The sequence below is a fragment of the Colias eurytheme genome, chromosome 3, assembly GCF_061535395.1.
Source record: "Colias eurytheme isolate Ceu_HAF_F1 chromosome 3, ilColEury1 Martin Lab GWU primary, whole genome shotgun sequence".
Taxonomy (NCBI): Eukaryota; Metazoa; Arthropoda; class Insecta; order Lepidoptera; family Pieridae; genus Colias; species Colias eurytheme.
The window spans coordinates 5,097,578-5,113,047 of record NC_142982.1 but is presented as its reverse complement, the minus strand read 5'-3'; the positions used below and the strand labels follow the sequence as shown (position 1 = coordinate 5,113,047).

General features: G+C 32.3%; 1 protein-coding gene across 1 annotated transcript; it reads right to left on the bottom strand.

Annotated features, from left to right (window-relative positions):
* Positions 1-5,280: 5,280 nt before the first annotated feature.
* Positions 5,281-15,190, bottom strand: LOC149909547 (pancreatic lipase-related protein 2-like). Its single transcript, XM_090117740.1, has 6 exons — positions 15,100-15,190; positions 7,259-7,430; positions 6,933-7,185; positions 6,460-6,607; positions 5,948-6,139; positions 5,281-5,465 (listed from the first exon to the last, which is right to left on the bottom strand). The coding sequence occupies exons 1-6, from the start codon at positions 15,146-15,148 to the stop codon at positions 5,281-5,283; spliced, it is 999 nt and encodes a 332-aa protein (XP_089973866.1). The 5' UTR covers positions 15,149-15,190.
* Between the last annotated feature and the right edge of the window lie 280 nt (positions 15,191-15,470).

The following is a 15,470-nucleotide window of genomic DNA, read 5'->3' as shown; positions in this document are numbered from 1 at the left end:
ATTTGTGGAAATTGTTAAAATTTGTCAGTCAGACGTTGTGCATTATTTTCGATTGATTTTTTATACGTTTATATTCATATAAAAGTTAATTTACACACTTCTAAAAAAATAAAAACTAAATTTCAAATAATTAAATAATTCTTTTTTCTTTGAACAGATGAAACAGCATCACGAAGAATGTCTAATTTAATTTGCTATTCGAAATATAGACTTTGTTTTTGAAGCAGCCTTTGGATTTTAGTAGGTGTCGAATAGGGAATTATATTTTATGGTTAGTTTCATGTAGAATCATACCTGGGTACTAGGTAGGCACCTATATCTTAGTTGTAGGTTCTTGACTTCTTGGTACTTATATTATATGCACTTATATTTCATAATTGAAATTATTATTTTGAAAAAAGAGACAAGCCGTTTGTTTCCAGCGCAGGTTATAATAAAAAGTGTTGTAGAGTTGTCTGAAATCGTATATATACGAGTATGTATCTAATTAATTGGTAGAATATTATTTTTGATACAACCCATAAAAATATATTCATTTGAACCGGCACTTTTCTCATCCCTTGAATCTCTTAGTTTTCTCTGCCGGCGACGTTTATCTTTCACACTTGATAGGTAACTACGTCGCACTTTCTAGATTCCTATTTAATAAAAGAAAAGAAAATAAGGTAAGTATGTTTAATTCAAAGAAGATTGGAAATTCCGTAACGGTTCACATAAAATATAGCAAGGGGCCTACGAACCAATCACGTTCATCTTCGTCACCGTCAGCAATTGCTGACTCAGATTACAAATGCTTTTAGATAATTACGTGTCTGTATCAAAGAGGAGGAAAAATTTCGTGGAGCTAATTTAATGTCGATCTACACTGTTCCTACTTACATTTGAGAGGAATTTCTCTCATTTGTAGGTTAATACGTATTAAACCGAATACATAGTAGTTACATGCGAGCAAATCAATTAAGTATATCATATATCTTATTGTGTAGGTCATGTCACAAACAATACCTAATCATGTAAACTACGTACATTGTTTACTTAGTTATTTCTCTGTTACCTACTAGGTTAATAACAACATAAATTTCAAATAAATTATTAGGTATCGATTTGTATTCCCAACGAAAACACGAAGAAATATCGTCAAGTATTTATTCGCATACGTGTGTTTTTGGGTAAACTAACAAAGTGATGAAAGAGAGACCATCAGATAATTGGTTTCCTTTGATATAGAGCCCTATTTGGACAGGAATATAAAATAGCTCTTCCAAAATCGAAACAACATTCATTTGTATCATTCATATTCCTTTGAGGTCGTAACGTAAGACCAAATTTTTATTATAATTTGATTTCGCTTACATTTCAAATATCATTATCAGTCCATTTTATACCTACATAATGAAAAAATACTTTACGATGACGAGACTGCGTTCTGAAGGCGAATTTTCCAAGGAAGCGATATCTGCCATTCAACCTGATTTAAAGATTAAAAACAAATATTTCGATAACAACATAAAATAAAGAGATAATTATCCAAATATACAATACTAACTTTCCGCCAGCGGCTTCGCCCGCGTAGTCAAAGAGAAACCCGCATAGTTCCCGTTCCCGTGGGATTTCCGGGATAAAACCTATCCTATGTCCTCCCTCAGGTCTCAAGCTATCTTTGTACCAAATTTTAAGTAAATTCATGCAGTACTTTATGTGATTAGCCCGGACATACATACAGACAGAAATTCTAAAAACTGTATTTTTGGTTTACGTATCTATTGTAGGTCACGACTCAAGGAATATTTAAATAAAATATTCAATGATCTTGCAGTTTTGACTTTCCAACGTTACTATTATATTATGTAGATAGAAGATGTTTAGATAGAAGAGAGATAAAACATCCGCTTCCGCCTACCGAATATGCATCGGTTTTGGGACTTCTAAACTTCCGCCGAATTACGTTAAACAATGAATCAATCATTGTTCGCGTAGCCTCATAATGAACAAGAGTTAGGAAAACGATCGTGCTGACGTCTAATCCATTCAATTAGTTTGAGATTAGAAGATTATCTGCATTATCTGAGTTAGCGATAGTTTGGAATTCGCTAAGACAAAGCGCAACTCGGTTCCATTTCCCGTGAGAGACTAATACGTTTTAAGTGATTAGTTCCTATCATATTGATATTATTATTGCCAGAAGACATTGGATTGTGATTTATATTCGACTATTCAAATATCTTACTCATGAAAAGTAATGGTGACAATGGATAGGTATTGTTAAAAGAGGTCTAATATTACTATCACTGAAATTTTATAGGCATAATTGTACTGTTGTTGGTGCTTGATAGGTATACACATGGTATGCACTCAAAATAATCCCATACATAACATTGCCATTAATTTGAAGTTGCGGGAAAATACATTATAGCTTATAATAATATGTTAGGTAACTCATCTAATTACTGGTATGAATTGTAGCGCGCAAGGGAAGTAGGTAAGCTTTGTTGTTATTATATAACGTAGCTATGTCATGTAGTTCCGTAGGCGTAGGCGTAGCTTAAGTGTTAAAAGCTTATATAAATAACTAGCTGTGCCACGCGGTCTCACCCGCGGACATGACAAAAACAAAAGATTGATAAGAATACTAAGAAAAATGAACTTTCCAAAATCGAAAAAAATATATTTTGCTTCCATTAGATAATGAGTAAACCTACCAATAGTTGCAGTTTTATTTTATATATGTGCATGATATATTTTTATTTTTTTCTAAACCTAATATGCAATGTAATGAGAAATACAGTTATTAGCACACCTTTTTTATAATTTTCCTAAGCTTTTGTGAAATAAACTACGTCTAATTTTACTAAATTTTTTTGTAATCAATTTATTATTTGGATATATTCACTGACTAATTCAAATTTGTATTACAATAAGTTTTACGTACAGCCTGCTGTTGCCACAAGATTTCACTCTGAAGTATAAGAGCGCATTAGATATTTCAATATTTGTTAAGCACTCTAGCATTTCGCACAAGTACCTACATGTGGATGCTTACAGCATCTTCGGACATAAAATCTTGTATCCCTGTATGCGAGTGTGTCATCTCGATACCTAGTTGAAGAGATGAACTATTTTATATTAAAATGTGTTCAATATTATTTCGATCCAAAATTAAATTTTATTCTTGTTCTAATGTTCAAACTTTTGAAATATTACAACTTATTACAAGCTCTATTAAGATTCGGAAGGCGAGAACATTTATAGGCCGCGTTCGAAGAGATTTCGGCGAGTAATTGATATCAATTAGGGTTGCGCTGGCGGCGGTACTCGCTAACAATGGGCTATCTCGGCCAAGGAATAGCCCCGCTGAATTCGCTTTCACTCTCCGAGATTGTCCTTCTGATAAATTGTTTTCAACAAATTCAGAGGCTTCAACGAGACGCATGATAAATTTCTCTATCCGTTTCCAATTACCTCGATAGCAGATTAATTAGTGTACCTAATAATGACCTAATACGTATTAGTGTTCATACGCATATTTTTCTTTTAAATTTATAATTATTTTAATAATTTTCGGTAGAAATATCCAGTAATGTGAAATAAATGTCTATACATTTTATTTTAACAGTCGTTTGTTGTTATTCGGCAAGTATTCGGACTCAATGAAACATGTTCTAAACAACATAGATAGAGTCCATAGTATGGGAAGCGGGTTGCGGGTGCGGGAGCTGTTTCGTTTGAAACCTTAGAAATACTTTGAATGAGCCGAGTAAATGTAACAATTCCAGCTATTTAAATTAACAATTTTAAACCATTTTGTTAAAATTGCCTGTTAAAATATGCATAAAGCAAAGCGTTGATCATACTTAAGTGATGGAGATTTAAGGGGCGGAAGGCATTGTGAATGTGGAGCTCGAGTTGAGAGTTTTAACGGCCGGGGACTTAGTAAACTGGCCTCAAAGCTTCTTACATAATCTCACAACTTTTGAAATATTTGCCATTACTTTTGATCTTTTCCTGTAAAATTAGTAAATGCTTTTTACCATTTTACTCGAATTATTTTAAAATTTTCTTTAAATCTACTCTCATTTTAAGTTATTTAAAGTTATGTGATTATAATTACTAGTCAAAAGTTTTCAAATTTGATTTACAAATCCCCTTTACATTAATTAAATTGCTTACTTAATACCCCTGTAAGAGTTATTTTATTTCACAGGTCGAAATTGCATTAATATCCATTACTAATAGCTTCAATAACAGCGTTATTTAAAAAATATTTCAATAACAATACAACTCTCATACGGCTCAAATAAAGCCTGTACACTTAAAGTTAATGCAGGGTTTGTGTTCACGTTAAATATATAAACATAAAACGAAATAGCCGGGGACAAAATGTTTATGACCGTACACTTTATGTTATATTATAAGAACTGTGGATCTGTGAGAAGGTCGTTGGTAACTTTCTTTTGACAAGTTCTCTCGATACTCGCTCCAGGCACTGTTTCCATCAAAAGTTGCTGAAATATTTCGTACGCGATAATTTTAAATGTCAAAGTTTTCGAGCGATCCTGTGATTGCTCTTCGCGACAATCTGTCACTTTGTTTATCCTCGACTTTCGTGAATTAAGTTGATCTCGGGAACTTTCAAGAATTACGATCATAAGAAAACATTGGATCTCGATTACCTTTACATTGTTTTCCACTTTTCCGCTTTTTCTATCAAACTAAGTTATTTTTCTTGTTTTCATTTCTTTTAAACGAATGTAGAGCTACTCTATACTTGTGCTATTTAATAATTGCATCATTCGAAATCACGTAGGCTATTCAGTCGAATGATCATGCTTTCAGGGAATAATAAAATATAATTGGAATGATAATGACGCCAACGCAGTCCAATAAACTGTAATTTCAGCGCAGATGCTGCCAGTAATGACGGCATTAATCCAAATGATGGCCGTCACGACGATGGTGTGCTTAAATGAAATGGTTTCGGTTCATTAATCAGGCTATCATTTCATTAGTGTTTATCATTAGTACAGTCACTAGTCCATTACCTGCATATAGACAACTTTGTAGACAGGAATTTGCCATTATAATTTGGAAACAATTTTTATTAGATAAACGATAACAATACACAAGAGATGAATTCTTGAATTGATATTTAAATTATTATGATCTCAATTTATCGGTCAAAAGTAAAAGTTAAATAAGAAATGATCTGAAACATATAAATGTGAAATTTTTGGTTAGGTTACAATTAATAACTTTTAAATGTAAAGTACAGGTTTTTATTGCTTATTTTGGCACATCTAAATAATATTTCCCACGCGCGGTAGAATCGCAGGGTGATCCCATATATTGGATATCGTTACATTTCCGTTTCTTGAAGTCGTCATAGGAGGCACATCGATGTGATACAAATATTTGAGAATTTATGGATTCCCCATAATACACCCAGGCACAATTATGGTCTGAGACAACTAAAAACAACAAAAAAATCAATGACATGTTAAATTATTAATTTGCAAGTCGCAACCTGAAAAAAATGATACTCGAAATAAGAATACATAATATAGCTGCTTGAATTAGATATTATTCTTTATGTAGTAATAATTTGTAATATATGTATAAGGAACGTTATCTGTTTGCTGAGGAGGCTATCCTGTTAGATAAAGGTAGGCTGTTGTTTGATCTGACAGCTGTTCTGAAGCCTTCGTCTGAACCCCGAATTACTATGGACGTTTATCGTGTATGTTTATATTGTTGAAATTATATGTGCTTACAATTTACATATTGTTTGATAGTGCAGAAATCGAGAAAGTTTACACTTCACTAATATTTTTTGGTATATTTTAGAAGTTACCTTACCTTTACAAAATTTTATTAATTCGATATTTCCCAAGGTACCTATAGATTATTAATGTGAAAATTTGTGATATATTTTGCTAAAACTATTACTTACAATTCAAGTCAGGGTGTCTACAATGATACTGCTTAAGACCACCATTTGGGTAAAAATCGGCGTGTCCTATATCTCGGATAAATCCAAAAACGCCAAGATTTGTGTGAATAATGTCGACGAAATAGGCATCATTTTTGCTAATTGCACTGAATACCCTCGGATGTTCAAACAATGGACGAGCGGGGTCCAGTCCTGAAATTAATCAATTTTCATAATATGCTTTTCATAATAGAATATTCTGTAATGCTGGTATGTTTTCCGAGCGAAATTGTTACACAAATATGCAAGTATAAAATGGTGAATACAAAGAATTTGTTTCATCAAGTTTATAATCGACGATAATCGGTTTCGTTTGTTTATTTAGCTATATCATACTCGTTCTATATACATAATATTATGAAATGCATCATAATTTAGTCGGTTAATTAATAAATCTTTAATTATTCTATGTAGGTAATTATACAAACAACTTATTGTTTTCTTTATGAATTGCTGCTGAAAACAGAACTCACCTGTTATTCGAGGGACAATCACTTTATGTCGCATCAGAGCATTTCCAGCCCTTCCAACAACGTGAGCTCCTAAACTGTGCCCAATTAAATGCAAATCATTTATATCGAAATCGTATTCCTTTATAAGAGTGAGCACCATGTCTTTTATCTGAGAAACAATCAAGTTAAATGCGTACAATACGATTTTATCATTGTCTCCTTCAAATTAGCTAGGCACTAAACTTGAACAAATTGTCGTATTATGCTTCAGTAGGTAGCTATTTGGTTCTTACAATACAGAGCTAATTTACATTTCTGTAAGGGAGTCTAATTGATTAGCTGGATTTTGAAAAAAAAAAGTACTTAATAATGCCCCCTGTAATTTGAATGTAATATAGAAAAGACATACTTAGGCATATTTCTGTAGAAACATATCTGTTCTGTAATGATAAGTACCTAAATCTAAAATACAACATACAATAATATTATCTTACATCTTCACCGACAAGAGCGGTCATAAAAGAAGCCATCAAATAAGGTGTTCTAGAAGCGAGATGCCAGTCAACAACGATCACGTTCACATCCATTCTTTTCAAATATTCGTTTTTAATATATTGTACAGATTGTGAATGTCCACTGTTAACCCATCCATGAGTTATCATTATAAGGGGCTTATCGGCTTTAAAGTGTGTCCTGTTATTTGGTCTGCGATCGATGAACAGTTCTTCATGAATGTGCTTGTTATGTCTAAAAATAATTAACGCGTTATACGGTGCGACGTTTAATACGGAACACCTTATTTATTAATTGCTGTAGGTACCTAGTGTAGAGCCAAAATCTGGTTTTCCTTCTATAAAAACTCGCATCTCTGGATAGTTGGTCTAATATTTCATTATTTATATTCAAGTCGATGAACTGAAGTGCACCATGCTCATCAGGAAATACAGTCCAATCGATACCAATTTGTCCATTTGGCACGAATGCATGGATAACTGTAAAGGTGAATGTTACAAATTAATCAAATATATTAATCATGTAGTAAAAATAAAAACAAAGAATATAATTTCTGCGTGTAATGTTTTTTCATCTTGTAATGTTTTAATTATAATGTATCCATCCAGGTGTGTGAATGTACTCCATTTTATTAGAAGTCTGCTCACTCATAACAATGGATAAATAAAAGAAACATAGTGTGTTCTTATATCAAGAATAAATACATTATAGAATACGTATACTTGCAGTGTATAATTCCACAAATATGAAATATAATTAGAAGCATTGTTCTTGGGACAAATACAGAACTAAGCATTGCAGGATTCCATTGTTTTTGTTATATTTAAGTGAAAATAGAAACTAATTTTACGGATTATGTTATTTTTAACTAAGATTATTCGGTGTTAATAAACACGGTAGAAAATTAATCGATTTAACTTTCAATTCCTTCATGCTATTCTCGCTTATCTTGCTTGAAATTATGAATGTGTTTAATTGATTATAACAATATAAAGGTATAATAATATGTTTTCTATAAGTCTTTAAGTCCTCAATTGATTGATATAGGTATTGTTTTCATATAACGAATGCATTATCTAAGAAGAAGCAAAATTAAGGATAGGTTTAAGTTTTAAATAGGACACTGAATTAAAATATTTATGCTACATAATCCAAAGTAAAACCCACGTTGAGCAAACATACGATGTGGATGAATAATAAGTTATTTTGTATGAATGACTGTAATTTGTGGTCAGGACGGGCACGCAGGAAACATTAATATCAACCGTAGAAAAAGATACGAAATTGAACTCTTAAAGGAAAAAGGAAATGTTATGGGAATTTTCCATGACGATACGAAATATTTACGTTGTTTAATAACGTTGATGGTGGATTGAGGGTTTGTACTATTGACGTACATTTTACGAATCAGAGGAAAAACACTTTTACCGTAGATGAATTTTATTATAATTTACTTGGTACAATGTTAAGCCATATATGTTTTTGATAGATGTTCAGATAAATAAAAATATAATATTAATATATGAGGAAGACAATTTTATATCAATGAGGAGAATATACAGAAAAGTTCAGAAAGCACTCTTATGGAACCGAAACATTAATGATGTAATAAGAACGTATAATTAAAAAAAAAAAAACCAGTGTCGATAGATTCATTTCCCATTACGACGGATACAGAATGCAGCCATATAACATCTATCCTCATTGCAAGTTCAATTTGAAAGGTAGTGGAAAAATGGCAGCCTCGGTCAGCCGCCAATTGCGAGTAACGGCTACATCAATAATGTCGACTACGGATGGAGCTTGAACGTTCATCGATTAAATCTTTGTTGCATTGCTTTGTAATGACAGTTAAGTAGGACAACGTTTATATTGCAGAAGTTCGGTGTAAATATTCAATGTGAGTCTGCCAACTAACTTGGAAGAGGCTTCATTTTGAGACAGATACCCGTAAATTGTGTTCATTTGTAACATCAAAATTTTCAAGCAAAACCTGGTAAAATACATACCATATATAGTAACACTAATAAGATGATTAGTACTATTTACTTCCAGTGTACATTGTAGCTGAAATTGGAGAAATATTACTGTTCCCATAAGATAGAGTTTCATTAAATTAACTAGTTAGTATGAGTGTGTTCCGCTGAATCACCTTTATTCTACGGTCAGATATTTGGCAAACGGGTCTTCTTGTACAAGGGCCTTAATGAAAGAATACATTAATTACGCTCGAAAGATAAAGGGGATTTTGTAGAATTTATTTTCCCATAAAAATCGGAAAGGTCTCGAGGCTAGATTAATAGCATCGTCACGTGGCCAACCCTTTCTTTAAGAGCCTACGCTAATTAAGAAGTTTCAACCTCGATCGATGTAAATTTTGTTACTTCAAGCTCGCCAAAGAAAGTTTGACGTTTCAAATTTAATTAGTTTAATGGCGAATTGGATTTTAAATTTTATAGGAAGTAATATTTGTCACCGTCAATGCTCTGTAATTATGATTGAAAGTTAACAATTCTAGGTAATTATATACCGTTCTTATTCAGTTAGGTAAAGATGGAAGGAAAGTGGAAACACTCTGTTGTGCAATACAAGTTTGTAATGAATTGTTGATTAGTTAAGAGCTCCTCTGAAAGTAGCTTCTATAATTAGGTTAGATGGTGGACGTATTGCATACTAAGAAAGATGAAGATGTTTGTTCTACGGTACTTCCTTTGCGGAATTAGTATAGTATAATATTATCTGTGGCCTTTTTGAATCAATAACAATGAAGTTAACTGAAAGAGTAAGCAAAAAATAGTAAGAATAGTTGTAGATGCCATCTCCTTATTAAAGTATACTTGTTTTATTTGCGCAATAGAGAAGTTATTTTACTTATACGTACTTTTTTATTTTTAGAAATGATAATTTCTAAATCGAATCGGTTATATAAACCATAAATGGGCTTAAAAAACAAACGAGAATATTTCAAGGTTTTTATATTAACCCAAGTCATAAAGGACGTCATCATCATATTTTACTTTTCTCCCATGTCCCAACTGGTGTCGGGACAATCTTGTTTTTTCTTAAAATTTCCATCATGCGTGCTCTCACGACATACGGACACAAGTATATTTATACGATTTCATTTATACAATTTCAATCTTTAATAATGCTGGGTGTTAATTTTGTGACGCCGGTGCATTTAATTTTTCTTTAATCTGTTATAAATCAAAGTCTTTAGTAGCTGTTTAATTTCCATAGTAAATGCTCACACACCTTTACACAAGATGATTTAGTTAAAATTACAAACTACTGAGTATAAATTATTATTACTCACATATTTTGTTAATCGTTTTTGGTATCGTCTTCATACTTACATAATATTTGGTTTAAAGTAGAATATTGTTTGTGCTGACGTAAAAGCCTAAGGATTATTTTCAATAACTCCTGATATCTCACTCGTAAATAAGTATACCTGTTTAAAGCGAAGAGTTCAGCGATTGATTGAGTGGATCGTTTGTCAATGTCATACGCCGTTTCCACAAATAAAGCCGTCCGAGGACACCCTTGTTTTATTAGCCACTTCATTTTAAGATATTGTGGTTATAGCGCCATGCGGCGAAAGAATATAAATTACTTTGTGATGGTGCATTACCTTTGCAGGATATTAAATTTTGTACCATTCGTACTTTAAGTATGTCATTATTACAATCTTTGGGGAGTTTAATTTATGCGTTGATTTATTTTTGATACATTACCTACTGAATTTATAATTCACTTACTTTTATATAAGACTCGTGTATAATCAAAATATGTATAGGTACCTATCTAACGTATTTTGCTAATTTTGATCGAGACTATAAGTCGGTAAGTGGTGATAAGTAGATTATTTGATTATCATTGAACTTAAGTTTTGTTTTCAGAACTTCACGAATTTTAAGCAATTATTTCTTGTCTAGATTCAGAAAATCTTTTCAAATCTCAAGCTTTGTTTATTTTTCCATGTCAAACACACCACATTATGTCGCTTCCAGCTGAAGTTTTGTTTTAATTCCTTTTTAAGATTAGCAAATTTATATCAACAATAACAGGCAACTTGCAGACAACAGACAAAAGAGGATTTCGAAACTCGACAACCTCTCTCACTCTACGTATGGTCTAATAAAATAAAAATTAAAAATAAATTTAGTTCCTATTTTCGAATTGCACTAAACTAGTTTATGTCACGAAATAAACTCCCATTTCAACCGTCCGATTCCGTGGTCTGACTTGTGCAATACTGAGTTTGAAATGTGAGCCGCCGCACGCCTGTTTTGTATCGCGTTTCCAGATGGTTTCATGCTTCTACTTAACTTCAAAAACACATCACACCGAGCGTTTTGTTCCCACAAAGTTTTGCTGAAACTTTAAGTACCCGCTGTGTTCCTGAATATCATTGTCGTCTTTGAAATTAAATTTATATTTATAAATACATCGCACAAAATTCACAAATTAGGTGATATATTACATATTCGAAAACACGTAGGTATAGTTAGTATTATATTTATGTAGGCGTTAAGCTTATGTGGAGTAATAAAGCAGTATGATCAAACGTTATTAAATTAAAAAACAAGAACGAATTTATATTTCTTGAAATACGTAAGTAAGTAATATTTAAAGTATAATTTTCCTGTAATTATAACATCTATTCCTCACTCAGAGTACACGTTTATATCAGGTGAGATTTTAATAAAATATTCACCTGGATGCTGATTTATGAAGGCACAGTGAATGGCAATTTCCTTTACGGAAGTGTTGCTTTGGCAACCGGCTCGTAGTCGCTCGAAACTCGAGTATTTTGAGTATCATTACAGGGAAATTTTGTCGTAATAATAGAAAATTAATACAATCTCAATGTTTAATGAAAATTTTAACGTGACGTAGCACCTCGTTGTTCTGGGTACACAGTAAGACCTCTGTTACTATTACAGTCACGTAGTACTGTGTTTGTGTTTGCATTGGATAAGGATTAATATGGTTCAATTACGAAAAAACAATTCTGCTCATATATTTGTGTGTAAATTTTTTACAGTTATATTCATCACTGGTTGATACTTTTCGTACTAGATAGACTTAAGATTCTATCGTCTTGATTATTAATTTAATTAACCTTAAGACAGATACATTCCTACTATTCCTGCTTTAGGTCCAACGACTCTTTCATTTTCTTTATCATAGGTAAACACTTTTAATTACAAAGTATCATTTTATATGAAATAAAAATTAACTAATTAACACATCGCGGACAAATTATGAGCAACGCTTATAAAGAAATGGTAGAGAAAGGTTTATGAACACATTTTAAATACTATTTATTATTTACTAGTTTGTTCATATTAGTGGTGTTATATCTACTAGCTTAGTATACCATATACGCCAGAGAACTTCTAGAAGGATTATTGATATTGCATGTGTACGTTGCTTAGTGCTCACAAAGCTTGCGACAGTTCTCCAATCCCATTGCAGACTACAATCTTAAGACGTATTACGCCTTAGTTACACAAACCAGAACTAATGACCGACTGAATCTCCTACATATTGCATCGCTTATTAGATAACAGGAGATGGATATAAATGAACATGTATTGTACCTACAATCGTTAGCCATGCCACGCTATGCGGCTTTGTATACCTCTGGCAACTTTCCAAAATTCAAAAATTTATATGGAACGCAATATATTTTCTACATATTCTATGAACTTTTTATATTACATTGTTAACCCTACAGTAGTCGCGTGGTCTGCACGTGTAATCCAGTAATACAAAATTGCAAATTTCTAAAAATCTAATAGCTCCAGTAAGACTTTACACTACTTGAGTCTTTCATATATGTATGAAACGCAATGATCTCTACATTGCTATAAAAAACTACCAATTAAAGAAAGCTTTTCAATGTTGTTTAAATGAATGTCTAATTAATTAGCCTCGTGTTTCGGGGCTCGGCGCTAATCCCAAGTGTAATACCGGCAGAACCGTTGTTAGCGCAGTTTTCCTTAGGATTATTTAAGTCCTTTGTTGTGACATTTTAATAAAGAACTACGGCTCTGTTTTGCTTGGGAAATAATTTTCATGTCGGCTAATGGGTTAAACACGCAGCTAATCTGATTCATTAGCCGTATTTTAAGGAGCCTTAAAATTATAATTAGGTTAGATACAAATGTTTCCATGGAATAAATAAACCTTGTCATTATGTTTTTCTTAAGTATGTAAGTATATATTAATGCTTCACCAATCACCTTATAGTTGATGACGAAATATAGTGCTGAAATGGTTTCTAACCATATCAATAAATAAAATTGGATTGTCTGTTTGTTATCTGTGTCTTTTAATTGGCTAAGCTCAACATAAGTTTCGAGTCATTTGGATGAATTAATGGAGTAGCTCTATTGACGTGCACCGTGTTTATTTTTGGGGCACTGGCGGTTATAAATTAATAGTTCAGGATCCATCGCCCATTTTTGCAAGTGATTACTATCAAGCTAATTTTCCGTGAGTAGCTTTATTTTGATGAGACGCCCAATAATTTCCTGTTCGAAACTCTCGATTGTGGTAGCTAACAGAGGTAACAAGGATAAAATGTTTTGATTTGATAGAACCTCAAATATTTATTTCTAACTGAATTTTTTTTGTGTTCAATCTCAAGATAATTATCTAAATTATTCGAAAAAATATTTGTCCCACAAAATCTATTGTTTGATCTAAGAGACCCCTCTTTCCAATGTATATCGATAACGAGGTCATCATAAACCAGCTGATTTTTTTGTTTTCACTTAGTTAATATTTATTTAATTCAACAGACATATTGTACTACAAATTGCGTAATAAATATTTGAGAACCATCAAATCAAAACATTTTATCCTTGTTACCTCTGTTAGCTACCACAATCGAGAGTTTCGTACAGGAAATTATTGGGCGTCTCATCAAAATAAAGCTACTCACGGAAAATTAGCTCGATAGTAATCACTTGCAAAAATGGGATCCTGGACTATAATATATAACATATGAATAATAATAAAATAGAATAATAACAGAATATTGAAATAACACAAATAAAATTGCAATGGAATAGTTGGCTGTCAACAACATTAAAAAGATTGCATAGAGATAAGTAAATACATTCTGTAGCAGTATTTGTCGTCTGCAGAACACAGATTTGCATGCGACGATTTTGGTAGCAGGGGATTGCCGAACGCTATTCCAGTAATTTATTTGTTGTCCTAACTTTACCTCGATATAACTTTTGCTAATAAATTGTTTGAAATATGGGTCAACTTAGTTTCTGCTTCTGCGTGAAACTTTTCATCGAAATTCATAATACTTTAGCGTAATCGCGAGGAACCGGGGCGGAGCCGCGCGGCAAACGGAGTTCGTATTATGTGCTTTTAATTAGATTTAAGCTTAAGTAAATCTTATTATGTTCTTTATAAGCTGAGTGGAAATGATGTAATTAAAATTTTGTACTTACTGTACTTTGTATGCAATTAAAATGTTGTATTTACAAATTTTCATTCAAGTTTTTGAAAACGATTTTGTAATATTAGTGTTCTTTCAACTTTTATTGCTGTTTTATATTTGATAGGATCGAATAACTTATTTCAAATAAAACTTTCAAGCCGTTAATTTAAAAAAGGAGGTATTTAGTTATTATATAGAATTTAGAGAGTACTTTATCTGAAATAGCAATTTTTTTCTCCATAAAGTTCGTAAGCACCAGAAACTACAGAGATTAAATGGACGCAGTCTGTTAAATAGAGCATGTGGCAATTTATTACCGAATAAATCAATTTTATAACATAAAGTGAGGTTCAATTTATTCTACATTAGTGCACACTGAAGTTTTAATGACTCGCAAAGTTGTACCGTTACCTACTGTATGCATATTGCATATTACATAAGGATAGTGCATGCATATATTATTATTGTAGAGAATAATCGCAAAACAATAATGTATGCTATACCCACCTATAGCCAGCTCTTGGCTTTATAATATTTCAGTACTATCTGAACTTTAGCATTTTTGACACAATATATATAACTAAATATCCTGCAAATATACTCGAAATATTGAACATAGGAAAACAAAAGATCCTCAAAATGGGAAACGCCAAACAATAGAAACCAATAGTCACCGTCGTGTATCCAAAGCGAAGTAATCTTGGGGCGAATTCTCGTCCACATACGTAACACGAACTAAATTCTATTACGAGTGTAATATGTGGGGTGTTGGTGTAGCCCGACTAACTGGCAGTTTGCGCAATCCGACACACGGCGCGCAATAAAATAAACACTGCCGACTCTAATGCGGGAAGATCTGGCAGTTAAACTTACTACGCTTTCGACGTTTTCCTTTTAGTATTATGCCTTTGATCCCTTGAGGTTGATAGACGTATCTTTTATTTAACTTATTGTAACAATCCTACTTATATAAGAAAACAAAACTGAATTTTTTAAATTCTGACTCAAAACAAAAGCATCTTGGCAACATTTGTCATTATCTAGG

Bases quoted from the DNA above. Each gene is read 5' to 3' on its own strand.
- LOC149909547 (XM_090117740.1), bottom strand. From the start codon at position 15,148: ATGTGGACGAGAATTCGCCCCAAGATTACTTCGCTTTGGATACACGAC. The intron at 7,431-15,099 runs GTGACTATTGGT...TCACCTTTACAG, and splicing joins TTCGCTTTGGATACACGACG to TTATCCATGCATTCGTGCCA. The intron at 6,608-6,932 runs GTAAGATAATAT...ATTGTTTCTCAG, and splicing joins CCGCTCTTGTCGGTGAAGAT to ATAAAAGACATGGTGCTCAC.